The 23166-nt window shown below is 46.8% G+C and overlaps 2 protein-coding genes across 2 annotated transcripts in view; one reads left to right on the forward strand and one right to left on the reverse strand.

The window, feature by feature from the left end:
* The window catches only part of LRIG1 (leucine rich repeats and immunoglobulin like domains 1), a 137861-nt gene extending 131115 nt beyond the window's left edge, over positions 1-6746 (forward strand). The window contains exons 14-19 of the mRNA XM_043986768.1: positions 23-304; positions 500-919; positions 1910-2035; positions 3485-3622; positions 4932-5216; positions 5369-6746. Coding sequence (XP_043842703.1) covers positions 23-304; positions 500-919; positions 1910-2035; positions 3485-3622; positions 4932-5216; positions 5369-5640 — 1523 coding nt within the window. The 3' untranslated portion in view covers positions 5641-6746. The remainder of the gene's footprint in view (positions 1-22; positions 305-499; positions 920-1909; positions 2036-3484; positions 3623-4931; positions 5217-5368) is intronic.
* A 1807-nt stretch (positions 6747-8553) lies between these two features.
* SLC25A26 (solute carrier family 25 member 26) overlaps positions 8554-23166 on the reverse strand; it is a 133803-nt gene continuing 119190 nt past the window's right edge. Inside the window, exons 8-10 of the mRNA XM_043986777.1 lie at positions 20272-20336; positions 17752-17825; positions 8554-8686 (exon numbers count right to left, since the gene is read on the reverse strand). Of these exons, the coding sequence (XP_043842712.1) occupies positions 8590-8686; positions 17752-17825; positions 20272-20336 (236 nt within the window). The 3' untranslated portion in view covers positions 8554-8589. The remainder of the gene's footprint in view (positions 8687-17751; positions 17826-20271; positions 20337-23166) is intronic.

Consider the following 23166-nt stretch of genomic DNA (forward strand, 5'->3'; position numbering starts at 1 on the left):
TGTGTGTGTGTCTGCTTTGCAGTGTTGCCCTCGTTCACGAAGATGCCCCATGACATTGCCATCCGCACGGGCACCACCGCGCGCCTGGAATGTGCTGCCAGTGGACACCCCAACCCCCAGATCGCCTGGCAGAAGGACGGTGGCACTGACTTCCCAGCTGCCCGGGAGCGCCGCATGCTCGTCATGCCAGACGACGTTGTTTTTTTCATCACTGATGTGAAGATTGATGACATGGGAGTCTATAGCTGCACGGCCCAGAATTCAGCTGGCTCAGTGTCGGCCAATGCCACCCTCACGGTCTTAGGCAAGGCTCTACACGTCTGTCATTGTGTCTGGGAGGGACAACCTTGATGGCACTGGCCCTCTAGTCAGAGGTCCCGGGTTCAAATCCCTTCTGATATTCACCTGAGATGCCTCCATTTCTTCTTAAATTAGTTACGACTTTGAAGTAGCTTACCTAAGCAGGTCCAGCTCATTTGTAAAATTTCTCTTGTTTTAGAAACTCCATCCTTAATGATTCCCTTAGAAGATCGTGTGGCAGCTGTTGGAGAAACTGTGGCTCTGCAGTGCAAAGCAAGTGGAAGCCCCCCACCCCGTATCACTTGGCTAAAGGGTGACCAGCCTGTGAGCATCACTGACCGCCACCACTTCACTCCTGGGAACCAGCTGCTGATTATCCAGAGTGTGGTGCCGGAGGATGCCGACAGGTACACGTGTGAGATGTCAAACGCCTTGGGCACTGAACGAGCCCACAGCCAGCTGAGCGTCTTACCTATGCCAGGCTGCAGGAAAGACGGAACCACCGTGGGCATTTTCACCATTGCGGTGGTGTGCAGCATTGTGCTGACGTCGCTGGTCTGGGTCTGCATCATCTACCAAACGAGGAAGAAGAGCGAGGAGTACAGTGTGACCAACACAGGTCAGTTTCCTTGGTCTTTGCAAATGCTTCCTGATGGCATCCTGAGGCTGACCTAGCTTAACTGTAATAGGGTTGCCTGCTGTGAGCTGAGAGGTTCATGGGGGACTTTTTGCACAACCCTAGTTTTCCATTGGACGGAGTGTTTTCCCATGTTTCAAATGGAAGAATCTGAGGCTTAGAAAGGTGAGATGACTTGTACTCAAGTCTAGAATGTCAATCAATTAAGCACCTACTATGCACCAAACACTTGCTAAGTGCTGGGTAATAGATGGCAAAGCTGACAGGTCTTTGAATTTCCTAAATGAGTCATTTTTTCCTCTCGTTAGATTGTATTTTTTTTTTTTTTGCAGGGCAATGAGAGTTAAGTGACTTGCCCAGGGTCACACAGCTAGTTAAGTGTCAAGTGTCTGAGGCTGGATTTGAACTCAGGTCCTCCTGAATCCAAGGCCAGTGCTTTATCCACTGTGCCACCTAGCTGCCCCCGTTAGATTGTATTTTTTGAAAAACTCATTCTTCTGGATTTTCTTTTGCTTTGTGGACTTCTTGCAGTCAGAGCTACTTTTCAACCAAGTGCCTACCTTCCGTGCCATCCCCACACCCCCCATGCTGCTCTTGTAGCCCCTGCCATGGGTCAGGAAATGAGATAACTCAAGCCTGTAAAATTATCTGAAGTGGGGGCAGCTCGGTAGCGCAGTGGATAAATCACCAGTCCTGGATTCAGGAGGACCCGAGTTAAGATCTGGCCTCAGATACTTGACACTTACTAGCTGTGTGACCCTGGGCAAGTCACTTGACCCTCATTGCCCTGCCAAAAACAAAGCAAAAAAAATATATTTTGAATTGAGACTAAGCAAGGACAGGTGGGCTGCCCTTTTTTGCCCTTCCTCTTTTTCAACCATCTTTTCAGAAAGTGAAATTTGAGTCCACTGTAGGAGTTGTTTACAGCAGTCATTGGGAGTCCTGCTTTGTAATGCTCTGTCCTCCTTCCAGATGAAACCATTGTACCACCTGATGTCCCAAGTTACCTGTCTTCTCAGGGGACGCTCTCAGACAGACAAGAAGCAGTGGTCAGGACCGAGGCTGGCCATCAGGCCAACGGACACATAGAAAGTGATGGTATGGCCTCTTGTCTGTGATTCTGCCGTCCTGGGCCGCATGGTTCTTATGGGTGCTATGGCTTTCTGAGTTCTGGGAGAGTGGCCTCATATACAGGTGATAATGCTGCCCTGTATCACTAATTCTCAAGCAGCATCACAAATTACTTCCATCTTAAAACTTGGCCTTGGGAGAGCTGGACCCATGCAGTTTGGTCAGCACCTTTCATCTGAAGGGAATCTTCTTAGTACTAAAGTCTAGCTGGCCTGTAAGCTTTCTGATTGGCTTGGCAGCTTGACTTCTACACATAACACTGTTTTGGTGGACAACTGCAACAAGCACCTATTAAATGTCGACTGTATACCAGACAGTGGGGATCCAAACCAAAAGTGAGATAGTTGCTGCTATCAAGGTTACCATTCTCCTGGGGCAGGTAAACAATACAGCGTGTTAGAAATTGGGGAACCGGGGCAGCTAGGTGGCACAGTGGATAGAGCACCGGCCCTGGAGTCAGGAGTACCTGGGTTCACATCTGGCCTCAGACACTTAACACTTACTAGCTGTGTGACCCTGGGCAAGTCACTTAACCCCAATTGCCTCACTTAAAAAAAAAAAAAGAAATTGGGGAACCAGCTATTGGTATTTTATAGAAGCTGATACTTGAATGCTCTGGGAGACGGAGGTGGGGGTGGAGGACACTGGAAAGGCATAGAAGTGGGAGATAATATTTTCTTGGAAGAGCTTGTAGGCCTCTTTGGCTGAAACCATCTTGCGTATATGGGCAAGATGTGTCATTTTTAGGCCAGCATTTAAGTCACACTTGCCTGCAGTAATGTCCTTACGATGGTGGTAGCTCAGAATAAGATTTCTCTAAGCATAGCATTGAGGATTGGAAATTAGGGAAAGCTGTTAGAGAGAGGTCAGGAATAAAGTGACTTTCCCAAAGTCCCATGCATGATTCTACGTCTACTATTTATTCCCATGATTCTAATTACTGAGATTAGTTTTCTTAATAGAGATGTCTTCATATTCTTCTTTTTTCATCTTCATTTTTTCATTTGAGTTGCCTTCCCCCATACAGAGAACCATCCCTTTAACAAGGATTAAAGAGAACCAGTTAAGTGCCCAATAGATTGTTCAGTATTTCATACCCAGAGTCCCCCATCCTATTTTCTTCCAATCATTTTCAAAAGCCATCAGGACTTGAATACTTGTTTTTCATGCCCTCCTGAGCTTAACAGTAAAAACAGTAACAAACAGCTTTTTAGCTTAATCATCCATGTTTACTTTTCTTTACCCTCAAACTGTCTACTCTAAAGTCTCTTATTTATTTTGTATTCTCTTCAGTTATTACCTTCCATTTGCAGTAATCGTACCTGTTTGGACGTCTCATTAAACTCTTAAAATAGGGGTTTAGGATGAAGCATATAAAGGACTATGATATTGATAGCAGGTATTCTTGTATTGCAGGTGTGTGTCAGAGAGATGCAGGACTGAATCCAGATGTTGACATCCACGGGCCTGCTTATAGGCAGCCAAAACTATGTATAAGCCATAATAAAGAAGTGTGGAAAGCAGCAGATGGAACATTTAGTCCAGAGAAAACAGGTAGAGGAAACCCTTTGGGGATCCTTCCTTCCTTCCTTCCTTCCTTCCTTCCTTCCTTCCTTCCTTCCTTCCTTCCTTCCTTCCTTCCTTCCTTCCTTCCTTCCTTCCTTCCTTCCTTCCTTCCTTCCTCCCTTCCTCCCTTCCTCCCTTCCTCCCTTCCTCCCTTCCTCCCTCCCTCCCTCCCTCCCTCCCTCTCTCTCTCTCCCTCCCTCCCTCTCTCTCTTTCTCTCTCTCTTTCTTTTTCTTTCTTTCTTTTTTCAGGGCAATGAGGGTTAAGTGACTTGCCCAAGATCACACAGCTAGTAAGTGTCAAGTGTCTGAGGGTGGATTTGAACTCAGGTCCTCCTGAATCCAGGGCTGGTGCTTTATCCACTGTGCCACCTAGCTGCCCCTGGGGACCATTTCTTTTTCATGAGAAATGTAGGCTTCTGGATGCAATAGTGGGAGGCCCTCAGCCGACTGTAAGCTTCTATCCTTTCCTTCCTTTTGTATACCCAGCGCTGAGTCACAGAGTAGGCACTTGGTAGACGATGATTTCACTGTACTGTATTTCCTTTGACACATATACCGCTGGGGAAGTCACTTACCCCGTCTGGTCCTCCATTTAGCACCTTGGTGCTTACTTACTAACATCTGTATTGGCGGTGTTCATTGACATTGGTGGAGGGAGTTCCTACATGCAGAGAAGGGGAATTTCATAGACTAATGAAATGGCAGATTCTTGGCCTGTGTTTTTTGAAAGGTGCGTTTTGCTTTTGTGGCTATCTGTGATCCTAAAGCGATGTCCCTGAATGACTCGGAATACAGTTTCTGAAAAAAGTAGGGTGTGTAGTGGGTAGCTAGCTAGTGGGGCCAAGAACTGAATTCAAGTCGTGCCTCTGACATACTGCCTGTGACGCAGGGCAAATCAGTCAACCTCTTGGTAACTGACTCGCCAAGACTCTTCACTTGCATTCAGTAGTTGCCTTTACTCACGAAACCTCCTATCTAGTCTATACCCTGATCTCCTCTTATGTAAGGGACAAGGGTCCAAATTCAGGGTGTTTTTGATGTTCCTGACCTCTGTATGCTTGTTACGGTTTCAGTACCCCAACTTCCTTAACTGCAAACTAGCACACAATGACCATGGAGCGTTAGAAGCAAGCCGTTCCTTTTCTTTATCTCTATGGACTCCAATGCAGTCGTTCCCCACCATTGTAGGTTGTATTTATGGGGTAAATTTCATGGCAGTGCCAAATGGTTTAACAAGGATGTTAAAAAACCTAAATCTTTTCCCCTGTAGTAAGTCGACATTTTTCTCTCTTCTCAGAATATGGGATGCCAGCTGTTTGTAATGACTTCAATGATGTCACCAGTTATTCCAAGGACAAGGACTCCTATCCTCTGCATGATACGCATCCAAGCACACGGGGTAGCCAAGAGCCCAGTAAGAATGAACAAGAATACCCCCTGTTGCATCAGGAAGTCTCACCCCAGAGTGATGGAGCTCTCGCTGACTCACACCCAGAGGGTAGTAGAAACTCTCTCTACCCCAGTAACCATGATAGAATGCCGGTATCTGGTGTCCAGAAGCCATCGCCTCTTGACCACAACGGTAGGCATTTGCTTTTTCTCTAACATCCACTGGTCTCGTTGAAGAATGGATTGGTCATATTCCATTCCCTGGAAACCATGATGATTTGAGGGTGCTCTCACAGCTGGGATGGGAACACAATGTATGATGTGATCTTTTCTTTTTCTCCACAGGAGGCTCTTTAAACGATTTAGGCAAAGCTTCTGAGTCTGAGTCTGTTGTCTTGCACCCTTTGTCTTTGGGGACGAGAGGGGTGGCACTCACGGGAGCTTCCAATGCCTCCTCCAGCTTCCCAGAACTCACTGGCAATGAGGCCCAGACCAAGCCTTCTCTTCCCAATGGACACTTGCCCAAGCCCCGTGACTCCAGTCATGAGTCTGCAGCACTGCGAGGAAGCTTCCACGTACAGAGAAATGTGCCATTACTATTTGTACCAAATATCTAGGTCATGGCTACCTCAACCCGTGAACGCTCATGAGTCTTGCACAGGAAAGAGAGGTCTGAGACACGCATCCCTGAAATTGGACAGAATTGAAAACTTCCGTGGGGAGTATCAGGAGTTTGGAAGTGGACTTGCGTCTGAAGCACACACATGCAAAAGACATATTATGTACAAAAGGAAGACAAAAGTATTTGATACAACTGTACATAAGAGTTTTCATATATATATATATATATTATATATATAAATATATCTTTTACAGAGGCTATTTTAATCTTTAGTGCATGATGGTTAAAGGAGTGAAATCTTACTGTTTTCCATACCAGGTTGCTGTTAAATTTTTTTGGGGAAAATAATCCTGGTGCCTTAATGCATGAATGAAACTTGGCATAAGTGAAAACCACATTTGTTTCAAAGTATTGATTGGATTGTTGAGCACCAATCTCCCTTACCTTGTATTGCACATTGGGAGAGTCCAATGGAAAGGACGACACTTGAGTAACCGAGCTGGTAGGGCCCAGCAGCTGCCCTGTGACTCACTAGAGAAGGATGAACGCATCCTGTTCAGTTAGAGGCCATTTATGTCTTGTTTCTAAATGCTGTAGCCCATCTTAGGGGCAACCCCCTTACACATAGATAGATAAGCATGACACAGCGTATAGAATGAAGAAGGGAATCACTAGGGCCAACAGTTCATGTCTTTTACTGAGTGTGTACACACACACACACACACACACACACGCACACAAAAATCACAAAGGCCACCAGTGAAATGTCCCTGCCTTTCATCGTAATCAGAAGTACCCAAATTGGTCTCTAGCAAGTAGATCCTTGAGTAAGTGGGCTGTTTGGTTTCCAAGTTCACCGGAAATAAAACAAATGTGGTGTAATAGATCAGTATCTTTATGATTTCAATATGAATATTTTTTATTTATATAAAGGCTGCTTCGGTTGGTGTTGGTACCTGTGGATGATTTTTCACTATTTTAATTTTAGTTTTGCTAATATAAGATTGGGCAGCTAGGTGGGCACAGTGGATGGGGTGCTGGAACTGGAGTCAGAAAGACTCCATCTTCCTGAGTTCAAACCTGGCCTCAGACACTTGCTAGCTGTGTGATCCTGGGCAAGTCACTTAACCCTGTTTGCCTCAGTTTCCTCATCTGTCAAATGAGCTGGAGATGGAAATGGCAAACCACTCCAGTATCTCTGCCAAGAAAACCCCAAATGGGGTCACGAAGAGTCGGACACGACCGAACCGACCGAATGACAACATAAGACTGCAAAATATTGGCCCTGGTGAAAAACATTTTAGGTGGGGCAGGGAGGGATAGGAAGGAAGGAGAATTCATTTCTCCTTGGGGGTCTTAACAAAAGGATTCAGTTGCTTACTAGTGAGTGCATACCCGTGTGTCCACATGGCTTCAGCTGGACCAACAGCTGGCCAGGGTGCGGGGTCGTCACTTTTGCCAGCTGCCTGTCTCCTGGCTTCTTGGTTCTCTTTGCACTTTTGAGGCAGGTGGCTCCCTACGTTGTGAGTGCCAACATGTAACACATTGAATTTCATCAAAACTCCACTAACACTTAACCCTGGAATAAGTGTAGGTCAAAGCAGGGCATTGAGGTTATGGGTATAACACTTTTCATTGTGCTTTGGAATGCCTGGTCACAGTCGCAAAATGTCAGCACATGTGTCACATTAAGAATCTTTTATTTGTTCTCTTTTGACAGTTAACTGTCTCATGTTACTTCCACAAAATATGTGAATTTGCTGCTTCTGAGAGGCAATGTGAAAGAGGAAGTATGGCTTTTGTGTACAAAGTTATTTATTTATAGAAAATTTGGTACAATGTTGTACATTGAAAAACATGTAAAATATTGACGTGTCTAACAAATGGCATTGAAGTGTCTTTTAATAAAGGTTCATTTATAAATATTAATCTTCCTGGGTTGATTTGAACATTTCTTGGGGGGGGGGCAGATAATGAGGACTTTTCTCTTGATTGGAGAGAGTGACGTTTCCATGTACTTGCGATGGAGCAAAATCTTATCAGACAGGTAAGGCTTTTTTTACCTGTTGCTGAAGTCACCAGACAGGATGGAGAAGTGTCAGAGCCGACTTCAGAAACTTCCCCACTTATAAACTGTTCTCTCCTCTCCTTTTCATGACTGACCCAAGTGGATGTTTTGTTTCCATTCAAACGCCCCCTTTCCCATTGTTTACAGTACCGTGAGATTTGTCTGATTTGCTATATTCTACTCCTTAATTTTTAAGTCTTCAATGATTTGAAAAGTGGTTGAGAAGATCTCCCCCTCCCCACCCCCATCTCAAAAAAGTCAGAGCTGACACTATAGCCTAAAAACTGGCTGCGTGCTCAGTTTGTAGTTGAGGGAAGCAACTGTGTGTTCATGAGCAAAATCTGAAGGTGATTAAAGTCGCAGGCCTGAACACCAAGCAAGCCTGGCGCTCTGCACCTGGGGGGCTGGACAAGGCTAGAAACTTTCACAGTATGAACCATCCCCCCAACAAGCAGACTTTCTTTGCTTCAGCATTCCTGACTCAGGCTGTGTCCAGAGACTCAGGTGGCAGGAAATGAAGGATCAGATGAAAGAACTTGTGGGCTGCGATTCTGTCCTTCAGTGCTGGGGGTGGAGGATGGGGCTGAGAAGCCCCTTCAAAAAGCTGGTGGTGACATCATGAACTTCTCTTCTTGGCAGAGATTTCTATGACCTCACTTAGCTCATGCTGCTCCGTGGACAGGACGTTTTGAATAGACTTTGATCAAAACTGGACTTCCAGACCATATGAAGTGTTTGGTTGCTGCAAAGGTCCAGCCACTGCTCCCCACAAAGGAGGGGAGGTGGAGTGGGATGGAGAACATGACAGGAGCCACGTCTTCTTACTTGAAAGAAGTGTGGGCCTTTGTATAGGATTCGTGGGCTTGCTTTGCCAAGTCAAAACAGCAAACTGCGTGTTTGGTCATAGGCACCAAGAAAGATGAAACCTCCCAAGCTGATTGCTGCCATGCGAGGGAAAACACCTGCAAATAACCTGAAGAATTGGGGGTGGGGGAGACACACACAGAGGTCAGTGTCATTTCTGTGTAATAGAAGACCCGGCTTCTCAAGCACATCACCCCCCTCTCCCCCCCCCATGGCAGCTGTGAAGAGGCAAACCCTCCATCCACCCCCAGGGTTTGGGTGCCTGGGAATTGCCCTCGGCCGGATCTGCCCTGGGGTCTGGTGCGTTCGGAGCCCAGCGGTTTGCTGCTGCCCAATGTGGTGAAACCGCTGACTCGGGAGCCTCACTACAGGGAGGGCAGCTCATGCTCGCTCCGTTTCTCAGACCGGCAGCCCCACATCAGGCTAAAGGCATGAGGCCTCAAGGCCAGCGGCTAAGGCTGGCCCAGACTGGGTCCTGGCACAGCCAGGAGAGGGGGCTTTTACATCTCCTGGCTGTGCTTTGTCAGTCCTCAGATGACGTGGGATGATTTTCTTTGACACAGTAAAATAGTGTCCCCAGAAGAACAGGGTCTTTCGTCAGATGGTGCATGTTCTCTCAGTCAGATTTTAAAATGTCCATGCTCTGCTCCCCCAAGAAGAGCAGCCCAGCCCAGTTCTTGCAGATCAGTGGTTCTTTAGCTAATGTACAGATGCAGATGGGCCAGGCCCTAACTCATCACTCAAAATAACAGTATTTGATGGCGTATCATTGTATCTGGTCCTGCTTCAATTCTGAGGGAAGGGTAATTACTAAGAACCAATCCCCGTTAAACAGAACACTCTTCTTTTAAGCAAAAGGCCGGGGGCTCTGGGCTAGTCCGGCGGGCTCAGCACCTCCTGCCTTTGTCTAGGGAAGCACCAGATCCCCGGCAATAGAACACCTCCAGGTGATCCTAGGGCCCACCCCTCCTCTTCCCCAGCTAAATTCTTCTGGGATACAGTGTCTTGGCACTCCAGGCGATTGACCAGGGAAGCTTAGGCCCGAGGGGCCAGATAGAAATACTTGGCAGTGTGTGTAGAGACCAGAAGGGGATAGATATCTGGAACCTGGTAAGCAGAAGGAGTGGACAGCGATGATCTCTGGGCCTACAGATGTCTGAAGAGTGGTAGGAAAAAGCAGAGGAGCAGCAGGGAAGCTGCCCGGGAGGGTCAAGGAGCGGCTCATCCGCAGGGAGAGACGCTATCAGGAAGGAGGAAGGAACACAGCCCATCACAGCAAGTTGGGTGAAAGGAGCCGGTGGCCGCAGGTGTGGCTCACGTCTTGGGCTTCCCATGGAAGGGTCTCGGCTCTGGAATGAATGAGCTGCCGAGGCTGTTGGCTTCCAGCAGGGACCGCTGGTCTCCAGCTCTCCCCCACCTCTCCTGCGGCCTGTGGGTGGGTCCGTGGGGAGGCCGACAACCTCCGGGTGCCCTCATTTGGGTTTGGTGGTAATGCTCTCTGCTGCCCTGGGCACCGCAGGCAGGCTGACAGATGGAAACATTTTATGGCTTCCCTAGATGACAATTGGGTCTATTATCATAATTATAGCTTTAAAGTCAGGATAATTTGTACAAGGCATGTCCTAACCCAACTCTCTGCAGAGGCCAAATCCTGGAGGGGAGGAGGCATGGTGCTGCTGCCAGAATGGAATGCCAGGGCCAGAACCGTGGCTTCCCCTGCACTCATCTGCAGGGTGGCATCCTGGGAGCAAAGACGGTGGCACTCGTCACTCAGATATGTCCACCTCCTCGCTCGGATCTCCTACGAGCATGGCTGTTTGCACACTGGCCCCCCACCCCAAGTATAAGGGCTCCTTGAGGGCAAGGATGGCGGATTTAGCACGGTGCCTGGCACATAGTAAGCACTTAAGTGCTGCCTGACTTCATTTAACTGACAGAAGAAAGTATAGAAGCTGGAAAAAAGATCATGATTATTACACCCCTCCCCCATACCTAAAGCTTAAAATCTGGCAGACGGACGGGGGCCACAGGAGATACTCACTGCAGGGACCCTGTGCCTTTCCGGCAGGGTGTCCCTCACAGAGCCTGCAGTGGGGGAGGGTAGGGGAACAGCTGAGGGAGGAGGCAGGCGAGGCCGAAATCTCAGTGGCAGGGCCTTGGAGCAGCCTTTGCTGAAGCGCAGCTTGCTCGGCTCACGCTGGCTGGGCTCCTGGACCTCCTCTCTTGGTGAAGAGGACCAAGCATCGCCTGCGTGGGCTCAGCCCCGCAGGGCGTTCCTAGCACAGACCAGCCTCCAGCTTTACAGAGTGGTCTGGGGCCACAGCTGAAGCAACTTGCCCTTGGTCACACAGTCAGAGTGGAGCATCAGCAGGACTTGAACCCAGGTCGTGCAGACTCCAGGCATCCCAGACAGGATGCCGGTGTGTGCATCCAGCTGCAGATCCAGGCACGCGCTCACAGGTCCTGACCAGACACATACGCTCATGGACCCTCAACAAGAAAACTTACATCTGTTGAGGACGTTCCAGTTTGGGAACTTCTTCTAGCCACACATATGTATGTGGATCCTGGGAAAGGAGGGCAGGCATGTGGACTGGTGTGTGACGGATGAAGAAACTGAGGCTCAGGGAGCCGTCCAAGGCCACGGAGTCTAGGGGGGCAGGGCCGAGGAGGCCCTTTTTGTACGATGCCTAAAACCCTAAAATGACCCCAGAGTCGACTGTCAGGGCAAGACCCAGGAGCCTTAGCCGGGCATCAGGGGCTCTGTTTTCTGTCTATTTTGATACTTGAATTTCAATGTCACTGGTTTTCTCTGTAACCCTGTGGGCTTCATTTTGTGCATTTAAGCACCTCCTGGGAAGGGGGGCAAAGACCCAACCTGAATAATGGTCAGAGGGGCCAGGATTCAAGCACGGTGAAGAGCTCCTAGCCACTTCTCTCTCCTAGGCTCACCACATAGGGAAACCAGGGACTGTGCAAATCAGACCTTGGAGCGACCCAGGACAATAGGGGACCTCAGTGGTAGCTTTTCAAAGGAAATGCAGCCTTTAGGCAGGTTATGAGTCATAACCACAGGTTACCTTTCTTCTGTCAGTTAAGTCAACAAGCATTTATTATATGCTTACTGTGTGCTAGACCCTAATACAAAGGAAGACAAAACCACAGCTTCAGAGTTGTATTTTCTCATCAGTGGCGACCAGATCAAAAGCGGACTCCCAGTGCATTGTGGGTCTCCTGGCCACCTACTTTCTCCCTGTGGCCAACCCTGACGTTTCACAGCCACAGGTACAAAATCACTGACTTAGAGCAGAGAGGCGCCTCTAAAGGCACTCACTCCCGTGCTTTCGTTTTACAGGCTCAGGGAGGCGATGGCTTGCTCCGTCAATGACAGTGCGGGGAAGCAAGCCGGGACCTCCTCGTGCCTTCAAATCCAGGCCAGATGGATCTAATTCTGCGTTCTAACTAAACGTCTCTTCACGGAGCTTTCTCGTTTTATCCCACGCTCTTAGTCCCCTTCATTCCCCTACATCCCAGGAAAAGTGGATTGACCCCCGCCTGTCCCCAAATGCACGGCAGTTTGGGGGTTTTTTTGGCCTGTACACACTATCACCATTCTGGGAAGTGCATCTTCTCCCCCCTCCTCCTCTCTGCAAACCACTGCCCAAGGTCAAATGCCCAGGTCTCCACCCTGTAGTGTTCCCGGCTCCCTCCTTCAGCCTTTCTTACAGCTCCCTAGCCCTGATGTTAGTGCCTAGGTCTTGAGTTTAACAAGCAAGGGCGCATGAGGAACACCAGCACTAGGCTGTCCACGCAACTGTTGCTCAATAAATGCGCAGGATTGCCTTCCCTCAGATGACCCATTAGATTAGACTAGATTAAAGGCAGCTAGGTGGGCCTCAGCTGGAGTGTGGAAGCCCCAAGGTTAGATTCAGCCTCAGACACAAGTCACTTAACCTTAGTCTGTCCCAGTCTCTTCTCCCAAGGCTATTGTGAGGATCAAATGATCTATTTGTAAAGCACCAGGCATGGTGCTTGGCACACAGTAGGTGCTTAATAAATGCTTATTGCTTTCCCTACTTAAAGGCCACCGAGACTGCCGCCCATCTGCTACATGACCTAATTTCCAAGCCAATACTTCCCGAGTGCCTACCACATGCAAGGCTGTGCTTTTGTCTTTTTCTCCCTTGGTCGTCCTTTTCCCACAGACCCCTTCAGGGCCCAGACAGGAGGAAGAAGTGCGAGGTGCTGGGCTCCCCATCTGGAGATCCTTTGGCCTTCTTTCTGAATATTCAGCATCCGTTTGGTCCAGCGTGGGCACTGGGGTCTTCACTTTTCCATTAGGTTACAAGCTCATCCAGGCTAGGAATCATGTCTTCTGCATCTCCTGGGGCCTTCCCTAGTGCTGCTCCTGGGAAAGGCACAGATCCAAGTGTGAATAACTGACACACCTGCTCCGGGAGGTTTGTGTGCGTGTGCGTGTATGTGTGCATGCACTCACACACGTGCACCAGGATGAGGCCTTTACCTCTGAGTCATTAAGTAACAGCTGAGGAGATGGCTCCCGGCTGATTTCACAGTACTGGTCCTGGGCATTTAAAGTCTGCTCTTCAAGCCTACAAAGCCCTTTAAATTCATGATCTCATTTGATTCTCAGTCGGATGAGGCAGCAGCACTACTGCCATTCCCAGCACCAGCATCACCATGACTGTCCCCCTTTAGAGATGAGCCTCAGGGATGTTCTGTGACTGGTCCAAAGGGGTCCAGGTAGGAGATATGAAGAGGTGACCGATCTGCTTGGCCGCTCGTGAAATCCTTGGCTGTTCCAGTGATCTTGGAGAAGACGAGCTGCTCCCATTCCCTTAATGCTTTCAGGTGAGCAAAATGCTTTACAGACCAACACTGGAGCATACACTTGGAGCCCGAAGAGACCTGAAGCTAGTGGCTATCCCAATGCTGTCACTGTACACGTGAGGCGGCTGAGGCCCAGAGAGGCCAGGCCGATTATGTCCAGGGCAGCATTGGGGTTTTCATGCAGGCCCACTGACCCCAAATTCAACGCTCATCCCCCTAGTCGCCATACGAGTAACAAGTATCGTTTCTTCTGTCACTGGCTTTCAGAGAAAGTGGATGGAAATCTGTGCTCACTCCTGTGAATAGGCAGAAACTGCTGTCTAGCTGGAGTGCCCGCGTGTGTGTGTGTGTGGGGGGGGGGGGGGGGAAAGGACGCCTCATGCCGCTGCTGCCCTTTGTGAAGACCTTCTGAAACTGAGATTGGCAAGAGAAGTCGCCAAACACTTCACATGGAGGGGATCTCAAAGGTCCCCGAAACATTATCTGGCTTGGATGAACTGTATTATAATTGGAAACCTAGCTTAGCAAATGAGTTCACCAATGACAGAAAGGCCCCGGGAACTCCTCGAGGTCCCTGCCCCCAATTTTACAAATAAGAACACAGGCCCGAGGTTCTAACAGCGGGTCCGGGGCTACGCTGTGTGTTTAAGGCCTCCTGAATCTCACTGCCACACCGAAGGCTCGGGGCTTGTCTTCCCAACCGTGACTTCCTTCCCCGACATCTGCTTTAGCTTTTCTTTTCTCATATGCTCTTGTCTCAAGATGTTTTGATGGTATATTTCCTGCTGCTGATTCTCGCCCAACCATCTGTCGTCCTTCCACCGGGTGGGTGAGGAAGAGACGGAGAGGTGCCGTTCTTGGGTTTGGGAGAAGAATGGGCAGCAGAACTACAGAGAGGCCGCACTGTCAGCATCCTCTCCTCTTGGCTCTGAATGTGGGAGAGCCCGCACACAGGACTTGCGAGGGACACTTCCTGCCGAGCAGACTCGGACCCAAAGGTCGGCCGCCTGATGAGGGAGGCTAGCGGACTCTCAGTCCTGCTGATCTGACAGGTTGGTATGCAAATAGAAAACATGGAAATGAGCCATTGAGGAGGCTCTTGGGCTGGAAAGGGCTTCTTTCCCTACTGAGCAGGCCGCGATCTGGCCACCCCTATTTATAGCGGCTCTGCTCATAAATCGGAGCTTTAAAAGAGTCCTCTTCAGCTCACTTTCCTGATGACGATGGCGCTCTCCTATCCCTTGGGCTTCCGGGAGCTGGGGCTGGGATGATCACATTGCCCCTACGTGTCACCGCCTCCTCTAAGGCTCAGAGAGCAGTCCCACTTGGCTGACTTGAAGTACTTGGCAGCTCAGTTTTCTCAGAAAACATGGATTCAATAAGCAAAAAGATGCTCAGAGTGACTATCAGTATGCACAGTTTTCTCACACCAACAAACAATGCAATAAAATGCATCTGTTTGTGATTGGTTATAATCCAAAGACCTACAGAGACACGGACCTACATGTGTGTATTCAGATAATGTGTGGGGTAGTCCGACATTCATTTAACATGTTCTGTATGCAGAGCACTGAGTTCAGGTCTGGGTGCAAAGTCCTTGCCTTTCTGAGTCAGTCAGTCAGTTAGTCAAGTGTTTATTAAGCACCTACTATATGACATGCACTGTGCTAAACGTCCGGAGTACAAAGAAAGGCAGAAACAATGAGCAAACCAAACACGTACAAACAAGAAAAATAGGAAATAGTGAACAGAGAGAAGGTGCTAGAATTTGGAGAGCCTGGGAAAGGCTCCCTTAGAAGATAGGATTTGAGCTGGGACTTAAAGGAAGCCGGGGAGGTCAGCAGTCCGAGCGGAGGAGGGGGAGCGTTCCAGGCCAGAGAGAATGCCTGGAGCCGAGCGATGGAGGGTCTTACTGAGGAAGAGCCAGGAGGCCAGGGTCACCGGCTCCAAGTCCAGCTGGCAGTCTTTCTTAAGTAAGGGGTTATGACATACAGACCAATCACTCTAATGCACAAAGGAAGAGGAAGAGCCCATTAAAAAGGTGAAATCATGAGGCTACATGGGTCCGGAGAGGAAGGATGATCAGTGATTAGGCAGGGCTGGCAGGAAGCAGCAGCAGAAGAGCTGGGCCTCAAAGAATGGGGAGGAGGAGGAGGGGGGGGGGGAGGGAGGGAGGCCTTTCAGGTCCAGGCTCCTCCATGAATGGCTGCATGGAGCTGGGACAGGAAGTGAGGACCCCAACATGCTGGAGCAGAGCACCAGGAAGAGAGCGGGATGAGCTAAGGCTGTGGCAGGGGCCTTAAACGTCCATCCCCCTTCACTCTGGGGCCTTCCCTTTTTAAATGACCTCCCCTTCATCCTCTCTCTAGCCTGCTTTATGCACGTTTGTTGCTCCTCCCTTAGAATGTGAGCCCCTTGAGGGCAGGCACCGTCTTCTGCCTCTTTGTGTATCCCCAGCATTTAGTGCAGTGCCTGGCACATAGTAGGTGCTTACTACATGTAGAAGAATTAGATTTCGAGCCACATTTTTTGAGTGTCTGTGGGGCAATGAAGGTTAAGTGACTTGCCCAGGGTCACACAGCTAGTAAGTGTCAAGTGTCTGAGGTCAGATTTGAACTCAGGTCCTCCTGAATCCAGGGCCAGAGCTCTATCCACTGTGCCACATAGCTGCCTCAAGAATTGGATTTCTACCAAAGCTACTGAGGATTTTTAGAGCAAGGGGTGGAACAATAGGCTCTACCCACGCTGCAGAAGATCCTAGCCATGGGACTAGAGAGTGTAAGTGGAAAGATCTGCGAGGAGTCTGTTCTAACAGGTCCGACTGGGGGAAATGAAGGCTTGTGGTGCGAAACTGAAATGGGAATAGAGAGAAAGTTAAGGATTTGAGACATGTTACAGAGACAGAGTCAACAAAACATGGTCAATACCTGGGTATGAGAGGTTAGGGAAGGGGAAGAACAGCCAAAGAGATGTTCAACTTTTCAAATTGGGAGAATGGACGAATGGTAAAGTCATAAGGAACAGATGTTTTGGGGTAGTAACAGGCTCGGCTGAAGGCAGTGGTGGGACTTATTAGAGAAGTGCATGCATTGAGAACACTGAAGACAGATCCCGAAGTCCCTTCACTTTGGCACACGCTGATTGGGCCCCTGTAATTTATCTATCTATCTATCTATCTATTTATTTTTAGTGAGGCAATTGGGGTTAAGTGACTTGCCCAGGGTCACACAGCTAGTAAGTGTTAAGTGTCTGAGGCCGGATTTGAACTCAGGTACTCCTGAATCCAGGGCCGGTGCTTTATCCACTTCGCCACCTAGCCGCCCCTTGGCCCCTGTAATTTAAAAGACAAGGGCTGGGGGTACAAAGACAAAGATGACATAGTCTCTGCCCTTGGGGAGTCCCTGTTCCACCATAGGGATAAAACGTGCATGGAGGAGTCAGGTTCCAAGTAATTATGAGAGAGAACCCTAGGCAAAGGAAGGATTCCAGGGAAGGTTTCCCAGAGAAAGGGGCACCTGAACTGAACCCTGAAGGCAGGTAAAGATCGTTAAAGATGGACCAAAGGAGGGGTTAGTGAGTGAGAGTCTACAGAAGGAGAGGAACACCAAGTTTGTTCTTGTGTTCAGGGAATCATTCCTAGCACAGTTGGGCCCTAATGCAGAGTGGGTGAAAGAAAGTTCTATGAAATAAAGCAAAACGGATAAGGAAAGACAGGTTGGAGCTAGAATGTGAAGGGCCTTCAACACGAGGCTGAAGAATCTTTCTGACCGGGGAACTGATACAATTAAGTGTGTGTCACAGGCAGCGAGGTGAAGAGAGGAGACTGGAAGAGGCAGCTCTTACCTGACAGTCCAGGGGAGAGGGGATGAGCGGTCGTGCAGGAAAAGAAGGGACAGATGGATGAAAGTGATATTATGAGGGCAGAATCAGCATCGTTTGGCTGGATCTTGGGACTGAATTAGAGAGGAACTGTTGAGAATCATTCCATGGTTGAGAAGCAGCAAGCCTGGAAGGATGACTGTCCTCTCATTTCAGTAGAAAGAGGGAAGAGAGAGGAGAAGAGAGTGGAAAGGAGGAAGGGGAGGTACAGAGGGAGAGGGAGAAAAAGAGAGAACCAACCAGCTCTAAGTATTACACACATCACAGGCCATAGTCCTACTAGGTCGAGCCAATGTCAATGTGAACTTTGCCAAGTAAATGTAAACTAAACGTGGGAAAGGATGAACACTGTCAAGGGAGAGATGGGAAATTACAGTAGGTCGGAGGGAGAAAGAAGGCACATCCAGTGTTTACAACAGCAATATTCCCAGCAGTCATCCTTACCCAGAGATCCCTTGTGTCTTCCAGACCTGAAGCAGGGCAGACAGAACATTTCCACTGGCAGTGTTAGAACCCGCCTGCATTTCAAAAGACAAAAGAACACCCAAGTTCAATGCTTTAGAAATCTTCCTCACCACAGAGCTCGCACTAATGAAGTCAAACATGCGATTAAGGAGAATGCTTCCTCAAACACATGGATGGTCCAAGAAGTCACCGTACTAGACAGACAGACGGACTGAGACATACCCACACCCACACCCACACACACACTGCCTCTATGATCCTGCCAGTTGGAAAATACTTCATAGAGAAATATTATTAAATAGGTAAGCGAACATCTTAAGGAAATCTTAGGATGTCTGGAGCAAGGAATTTTTTCAGAAAGGAAGAAACACATTGTATTGAATAGTTTGAAATAAATGTCATTGACAAACACAACATACTCAGTCCATAAAAAATAACTTGCTGACTTTAAATACTAAATCATTAAAAGGAAAAGCCCACAAATGAGAATATATTCATTTATGATGAATACCCTAATTTTAAAAAACAACAACTTTTGGAGGACTTTTCAATAGAATAAGAGAACCAAAGAACCATATAGTTCAAAGGGCTGTTACATATGTTCTAGGCACAAGATCAAAGCTTCCTTATTCTACAGATGAGGTGACTGAGGCTTCGAGAGCTTAAAGGATCTCTGCAGATAAATGGTGAAAGGTGGCTTCACCTGGCTAAAAAGCATACAAGGGGGGGGGCAGCTAGGTGGCACAGTGGATAAAGCACTGGCCCTGGATTCAAAGGACCTGAGTTCAAATTCGGCCTCAGACACTTGACACTAGCTGTGTGACCCTGGGCAAGTCACTTAACCCCCATTGCCCAGCAAAAAAAAAAAGGCCACACATGGGTCTGCATTTCTCTTTCAAGAGGCAAAAGAGACAATGATGAGGATCCAGCCAATCTATGGACAAACATTTAATGGGTTTCTACTACCATGTGCCCAACATGGTGCGAAGCCCTGGAGGCACAAAGAAACATGTGAAAAGAGAGAATCCTTATTCTCTAGGAGCTCGCAGGCTAGTGGGGGTGGGGACAACATGCACACGAAGAGTACGTGCCCATGGAACAGATACACAGTATTTAATACAAGGCAGTCAGGGAAAGAGGGCACTAGGAGCGAGGAGGCTCAGGAAAGGTGTCACGGGGTTTCTGGTGGCAGTGCTTGGTGGATCCGTGACCTAGATATTAAAGGTCACACCAAAAATAGAGAAGTACAAAAGACACTGCCTTCTGTGGAGAGGGAAGGAGGTCATGACAAAACAAGGGAGAGTCATACTGGGTAACGTGGACAATTCTGGTCACCTAAAATGAAAAAAAAAGTGTACAAACAAATCTAATGCAGTAAGAATTAGAAAGGAAACAGGTAACTGGGGAAAAAATTTAGCAGCAAGTTTCTCTGATAAAGGTCTCCTAAATGGTCAAAAGATGTGAACAGGAACTTTTCAAAGGAAGAAATCCCAAGTTATCAACCGTCATATAAAAAAATGCTCTAAATCATCAATCATCAGAGAAATGCAAATTAAAGCACCTTCGAAGGGCCACATCAGACCTATCAGACTGACAAGATGACAGAGGAGGACATGGACAGATGCTGGAGAGGACATGGTAAGAGGCATACTTTGGTGGAGCCATGAACTGGTCCAGTCATTCTGGAAGGCAATTCGGAACTATGCCCCCAAAGATACTAAGCTGCGCATGTCCTTTAACCCAGCTAGACCACCACTGGGCCTATACCCCCAAAGAGTAAAAGAACTATGTGTACAAAAATGTCTATAGCAACTCTTTTTCTGGGAGTGAAAACCCAGAAATTTAAGGGGGTGTCCTATTGGAGAATGGCTAATTAAGTTGTGGTACATGAGTAAGGCGGAATATTCTTGTCATGAGAAATGACGAAATGGACAGATACAGAGGAAAATGGGAAGACCTCTATGGACTTCTGCCGGGATAAGTGAGCAGAAATATAATGATGAAAACATCACTGCAGAAAATATTATATTTACATCACAGAAATCATTATGGAAAAACAGCTTTGAGAGACTTTAGAACTCTTTATCAACATGGTGATAAAACACGACAAAACACAACACCCACCTCCTGACAGTCAAGGGATTTATCAAGGTGGGAATTTGTTTTGCTGGATGACAGAGCGGGGCACTGATGGTATTGGGGGTGGGATAGCTGAAATTTTAAAAAAGGAAAATGGTATCTGAGTTGCCTCTTGTAGGGGAAAAGGTTTCTAAGAAGTATAGAAGTGTACTCCAGGCATGGAAAATAGCCCCTGCAAAGCTGGGAAGCCAGGGGGTACTACAATGCCCTGTTTCTGGCTTCCAGCTGGAATTAGTCATTGATAATCACTACTCTAGCAGATTTATCTTGTTCATTATTATTAACACTGTTTTCATCAAAGTTCTCATGCTAAGAGACCGTGCACATATCATTTCAAAATCCCATTCTTCCTCCTCTTACCTTGGCCAACATAATTCTTGTCTTTGCCACGTCTAGAGGTGTGGTGACTACTGCTGCAAATCCACCTGAAAAGGAGAGATAGTTTATTTTAGTTTTTAGTTTTTTAGTTTTTTTGCAGGGCAATGAGGGTTAAGTGACTTGCCCAGGGTCACACAGCTAGTAAGTGTCAAGTGTCTGAGGCTGGATTTGAACTCAGGTCCTCCTGAATCCAAGGCCAGTGCTTTATCCACTGCACCATCTAACTGCCCCAGAGATGGTTTATTGATTACATTCCCCCCTCCTAACCCCAGACTCAGCCAAAATACATGTTTTTTTAATTTTCAAGATTTTTCTCTTTTTTCCAACCAAATTATTCAATGATCTGGGCCCCTGTCAGAGATCTTGATTTCAGGAGAACATCACAGAGTACTGGACAGAAAATTGGACCAAAGTCAGAAGACGGGTCCTGGGCGCCCAGCTCTGGTACTCCTTCACCAGGTGACCTGGGCAAATCAGGGTCTCTCTGGGCCCGTTTTCTCCTCTGTAAGATGAGGATACCTGCCTGCTTACAAGGCCCTAAAGAAGCATGTATGGAAGTATTTGAAAAACTATAAAATATCATACAGACGTGTTAGGATGGCCTTCTGGACATACTGGGTTCTTATTTGTAGACATGGGTTTGAATATCATCTCGGACGTTACCAGCTATGGAATACTAGGCCAATCATTTAACTCCCTAAATCTCAGTTTTCTTATCTGTAAATTGGTGCTAATAATAAAAGAACATATTTCACAGGGTTTTTGAGGATTAAATGAGATAAGCCCTTAGAGTGGTTTGCAAAAAAGGATGTAAAGTTAATATCAGCTATTACTAACATTAAAAATACTGTGAATTTTATTTTTAAAATTTTAATAAACATTTTTATTTAAAATTTTGAGTTCCAAATTCTATCCCTCCCTCTCTCCCCTTCCCTCCCCCCTCCCTGAGTCGTTAAGCAATCAGATATGTTATACATGTGCAATTACGTAAAACATTACCATATTAGTAATTTTGTATAATAAAAGAAAAAATGAAAGAAAGTGAAAAATAGCATGCTTCAGTCTGTGTTCAATCAATTTCAGTTGTTTCTTTGGAGATGGATAGTATGCTTCATCATTAGTCTTTTGAGATTGTCTTGAATCATTATATTGCCGAGAACAGTCAAGTCATTCACAGTTCTTCATCGAACAATATTGCTGTCTCTGTGTAAAATGTTCTCTTGGTTCTGTTCACTCCACTATGCATCAGTTCATACAAGTCTTTCCCCGTCTTTCTGAAATCATCCTGCTTGTTATTTCTTATAGCACAACAATATTCCATTACAATCATATGCTACAGCTTGTTTAGCCATTCCCCAATTGATGGGCATCTCTTATATTTCCAATTGTCAATTTTACTTTTAATGATAATATTTTGGAAACTACCATATCTCATGCCTTTCATTCATCATGATGTTTAGGTGTGATGCTTGTAAGTAGTCTAGAAACTTCTGGTTTTCATTTCTTTATTTTCAACCATATTTCATGGCATACTTTTTGGCATCTTCTGTACCTACTTTTTACATTGAAATCGCCAAATATTGTGGTACAAATTGATATCCTTTGGAAGAATTAAAACTGAGGCATGTGGTCCAGAGAAAAAAAGCACTGGTCCTGAAGTCTGAGGACCTGGGATGTTACCATATGACCTTAGGCAAGTCACTGAAAAAGGCTCCTCACTATTAAAATGAGAGGATTGGACTCAGAGGGCCTCTAAAGCCCCTGCCAGGTTCAAATCCCTATGATCCTGTTATTTTGTTATGGTCTTCAATGAATTTTCACTTTTTTCATCTTCTGCAGCAAGTGGTGGTACATGAGTATGATGAGGTAAGACAACCAGGCATCTTGTGAAAGGAGGTTCTTGCTGCCTTCAGGCATCCAATGAATTCTCTAGTCACCATTTCGAGAGCTGTGAGCCCTCGGCTCCTTAAGCTGTAAACTTCTTACATCTCCTGGTTGCATTTAGAGAAAGAATGGTCAGTTTTGATGATCTTCATTTTCTACAGTGGCATCTGTCGTGAACAAAGACTTCATGTGAAGGGCATTTAGATGGTTGAAGCACTGGGTGCCAGTGCTCTATCCACTGCGCCACCTAGTCCCCCCCCCATCTTTTTCTTAAGTGTGTCCCTTTTGGCCCCACCCTCTCACCACCAATTCCAGTTTTAAAGAATGAATTGAGAATTTGGAACTCAAAATTTAAAAAGAAAAGAATGCTAGGAATAAATAAATAAATAAATAGATAGATAGATAGATAAATAAATAAATAAATAATGGAAGGATGAATAGCAGCTCCAACAGGTGTTCAGGCCTGGAATATCTTCTATTTAAATAGTTATTTGTTTATTCAAACAAGTTGAATATTCCACCTGCTTCTAGAATTTCAAAGTACAGAAGCTCACTCCACTCTCAGGTAAGCAGGGAATCTAAGTTGGTGTCATTTAGAACAGTTTCAGGCAAAACCTTTTTAGAATGGCAAAAGTTTAGCAAAACCACAGTATAATTTAATGTTTTTAGTGTTAAGTTCAAGTGAAGAGGCCTGTAATATCTTATTTCTTTTGTAGGTCAGTCTTAGAGGACAATACCTTCAATGTCTACATTTCAAAAGATACTTTTAGATCTGCGAGTCAAACATTTCATACCATAAGCATGGTGAAGAAAGAGTGCATTGAGCAGTGGAGAGAACAGTTCATCTGCAATGATTTAAGCCAATTTAAATTTGGAAGCACACACACAGACAGGAAAAGTCTGAATCCTGATCCAAAGGCAGGTTTCACCACTGTCTTTATGACCATTTATGGGTAGTGGCTGAGGGCAGAGTGGATAAACATGTCAGATCTA

Source organism: Dromiciops gliroides, chromosome 1 (assembly GCF_019393635.1).
Source record: "Dromiciops gliroides isolate mDroGli1 chromosome 1, mDroGli1.pri, whole genome shotgun sequence".
Lineage (NCBI taxonomy): Eukaryota > Metazoa > Chordata > Mammalia > Microbiotheria > Microbiotheriidae > Dromiciops > Dromiciops gliroides.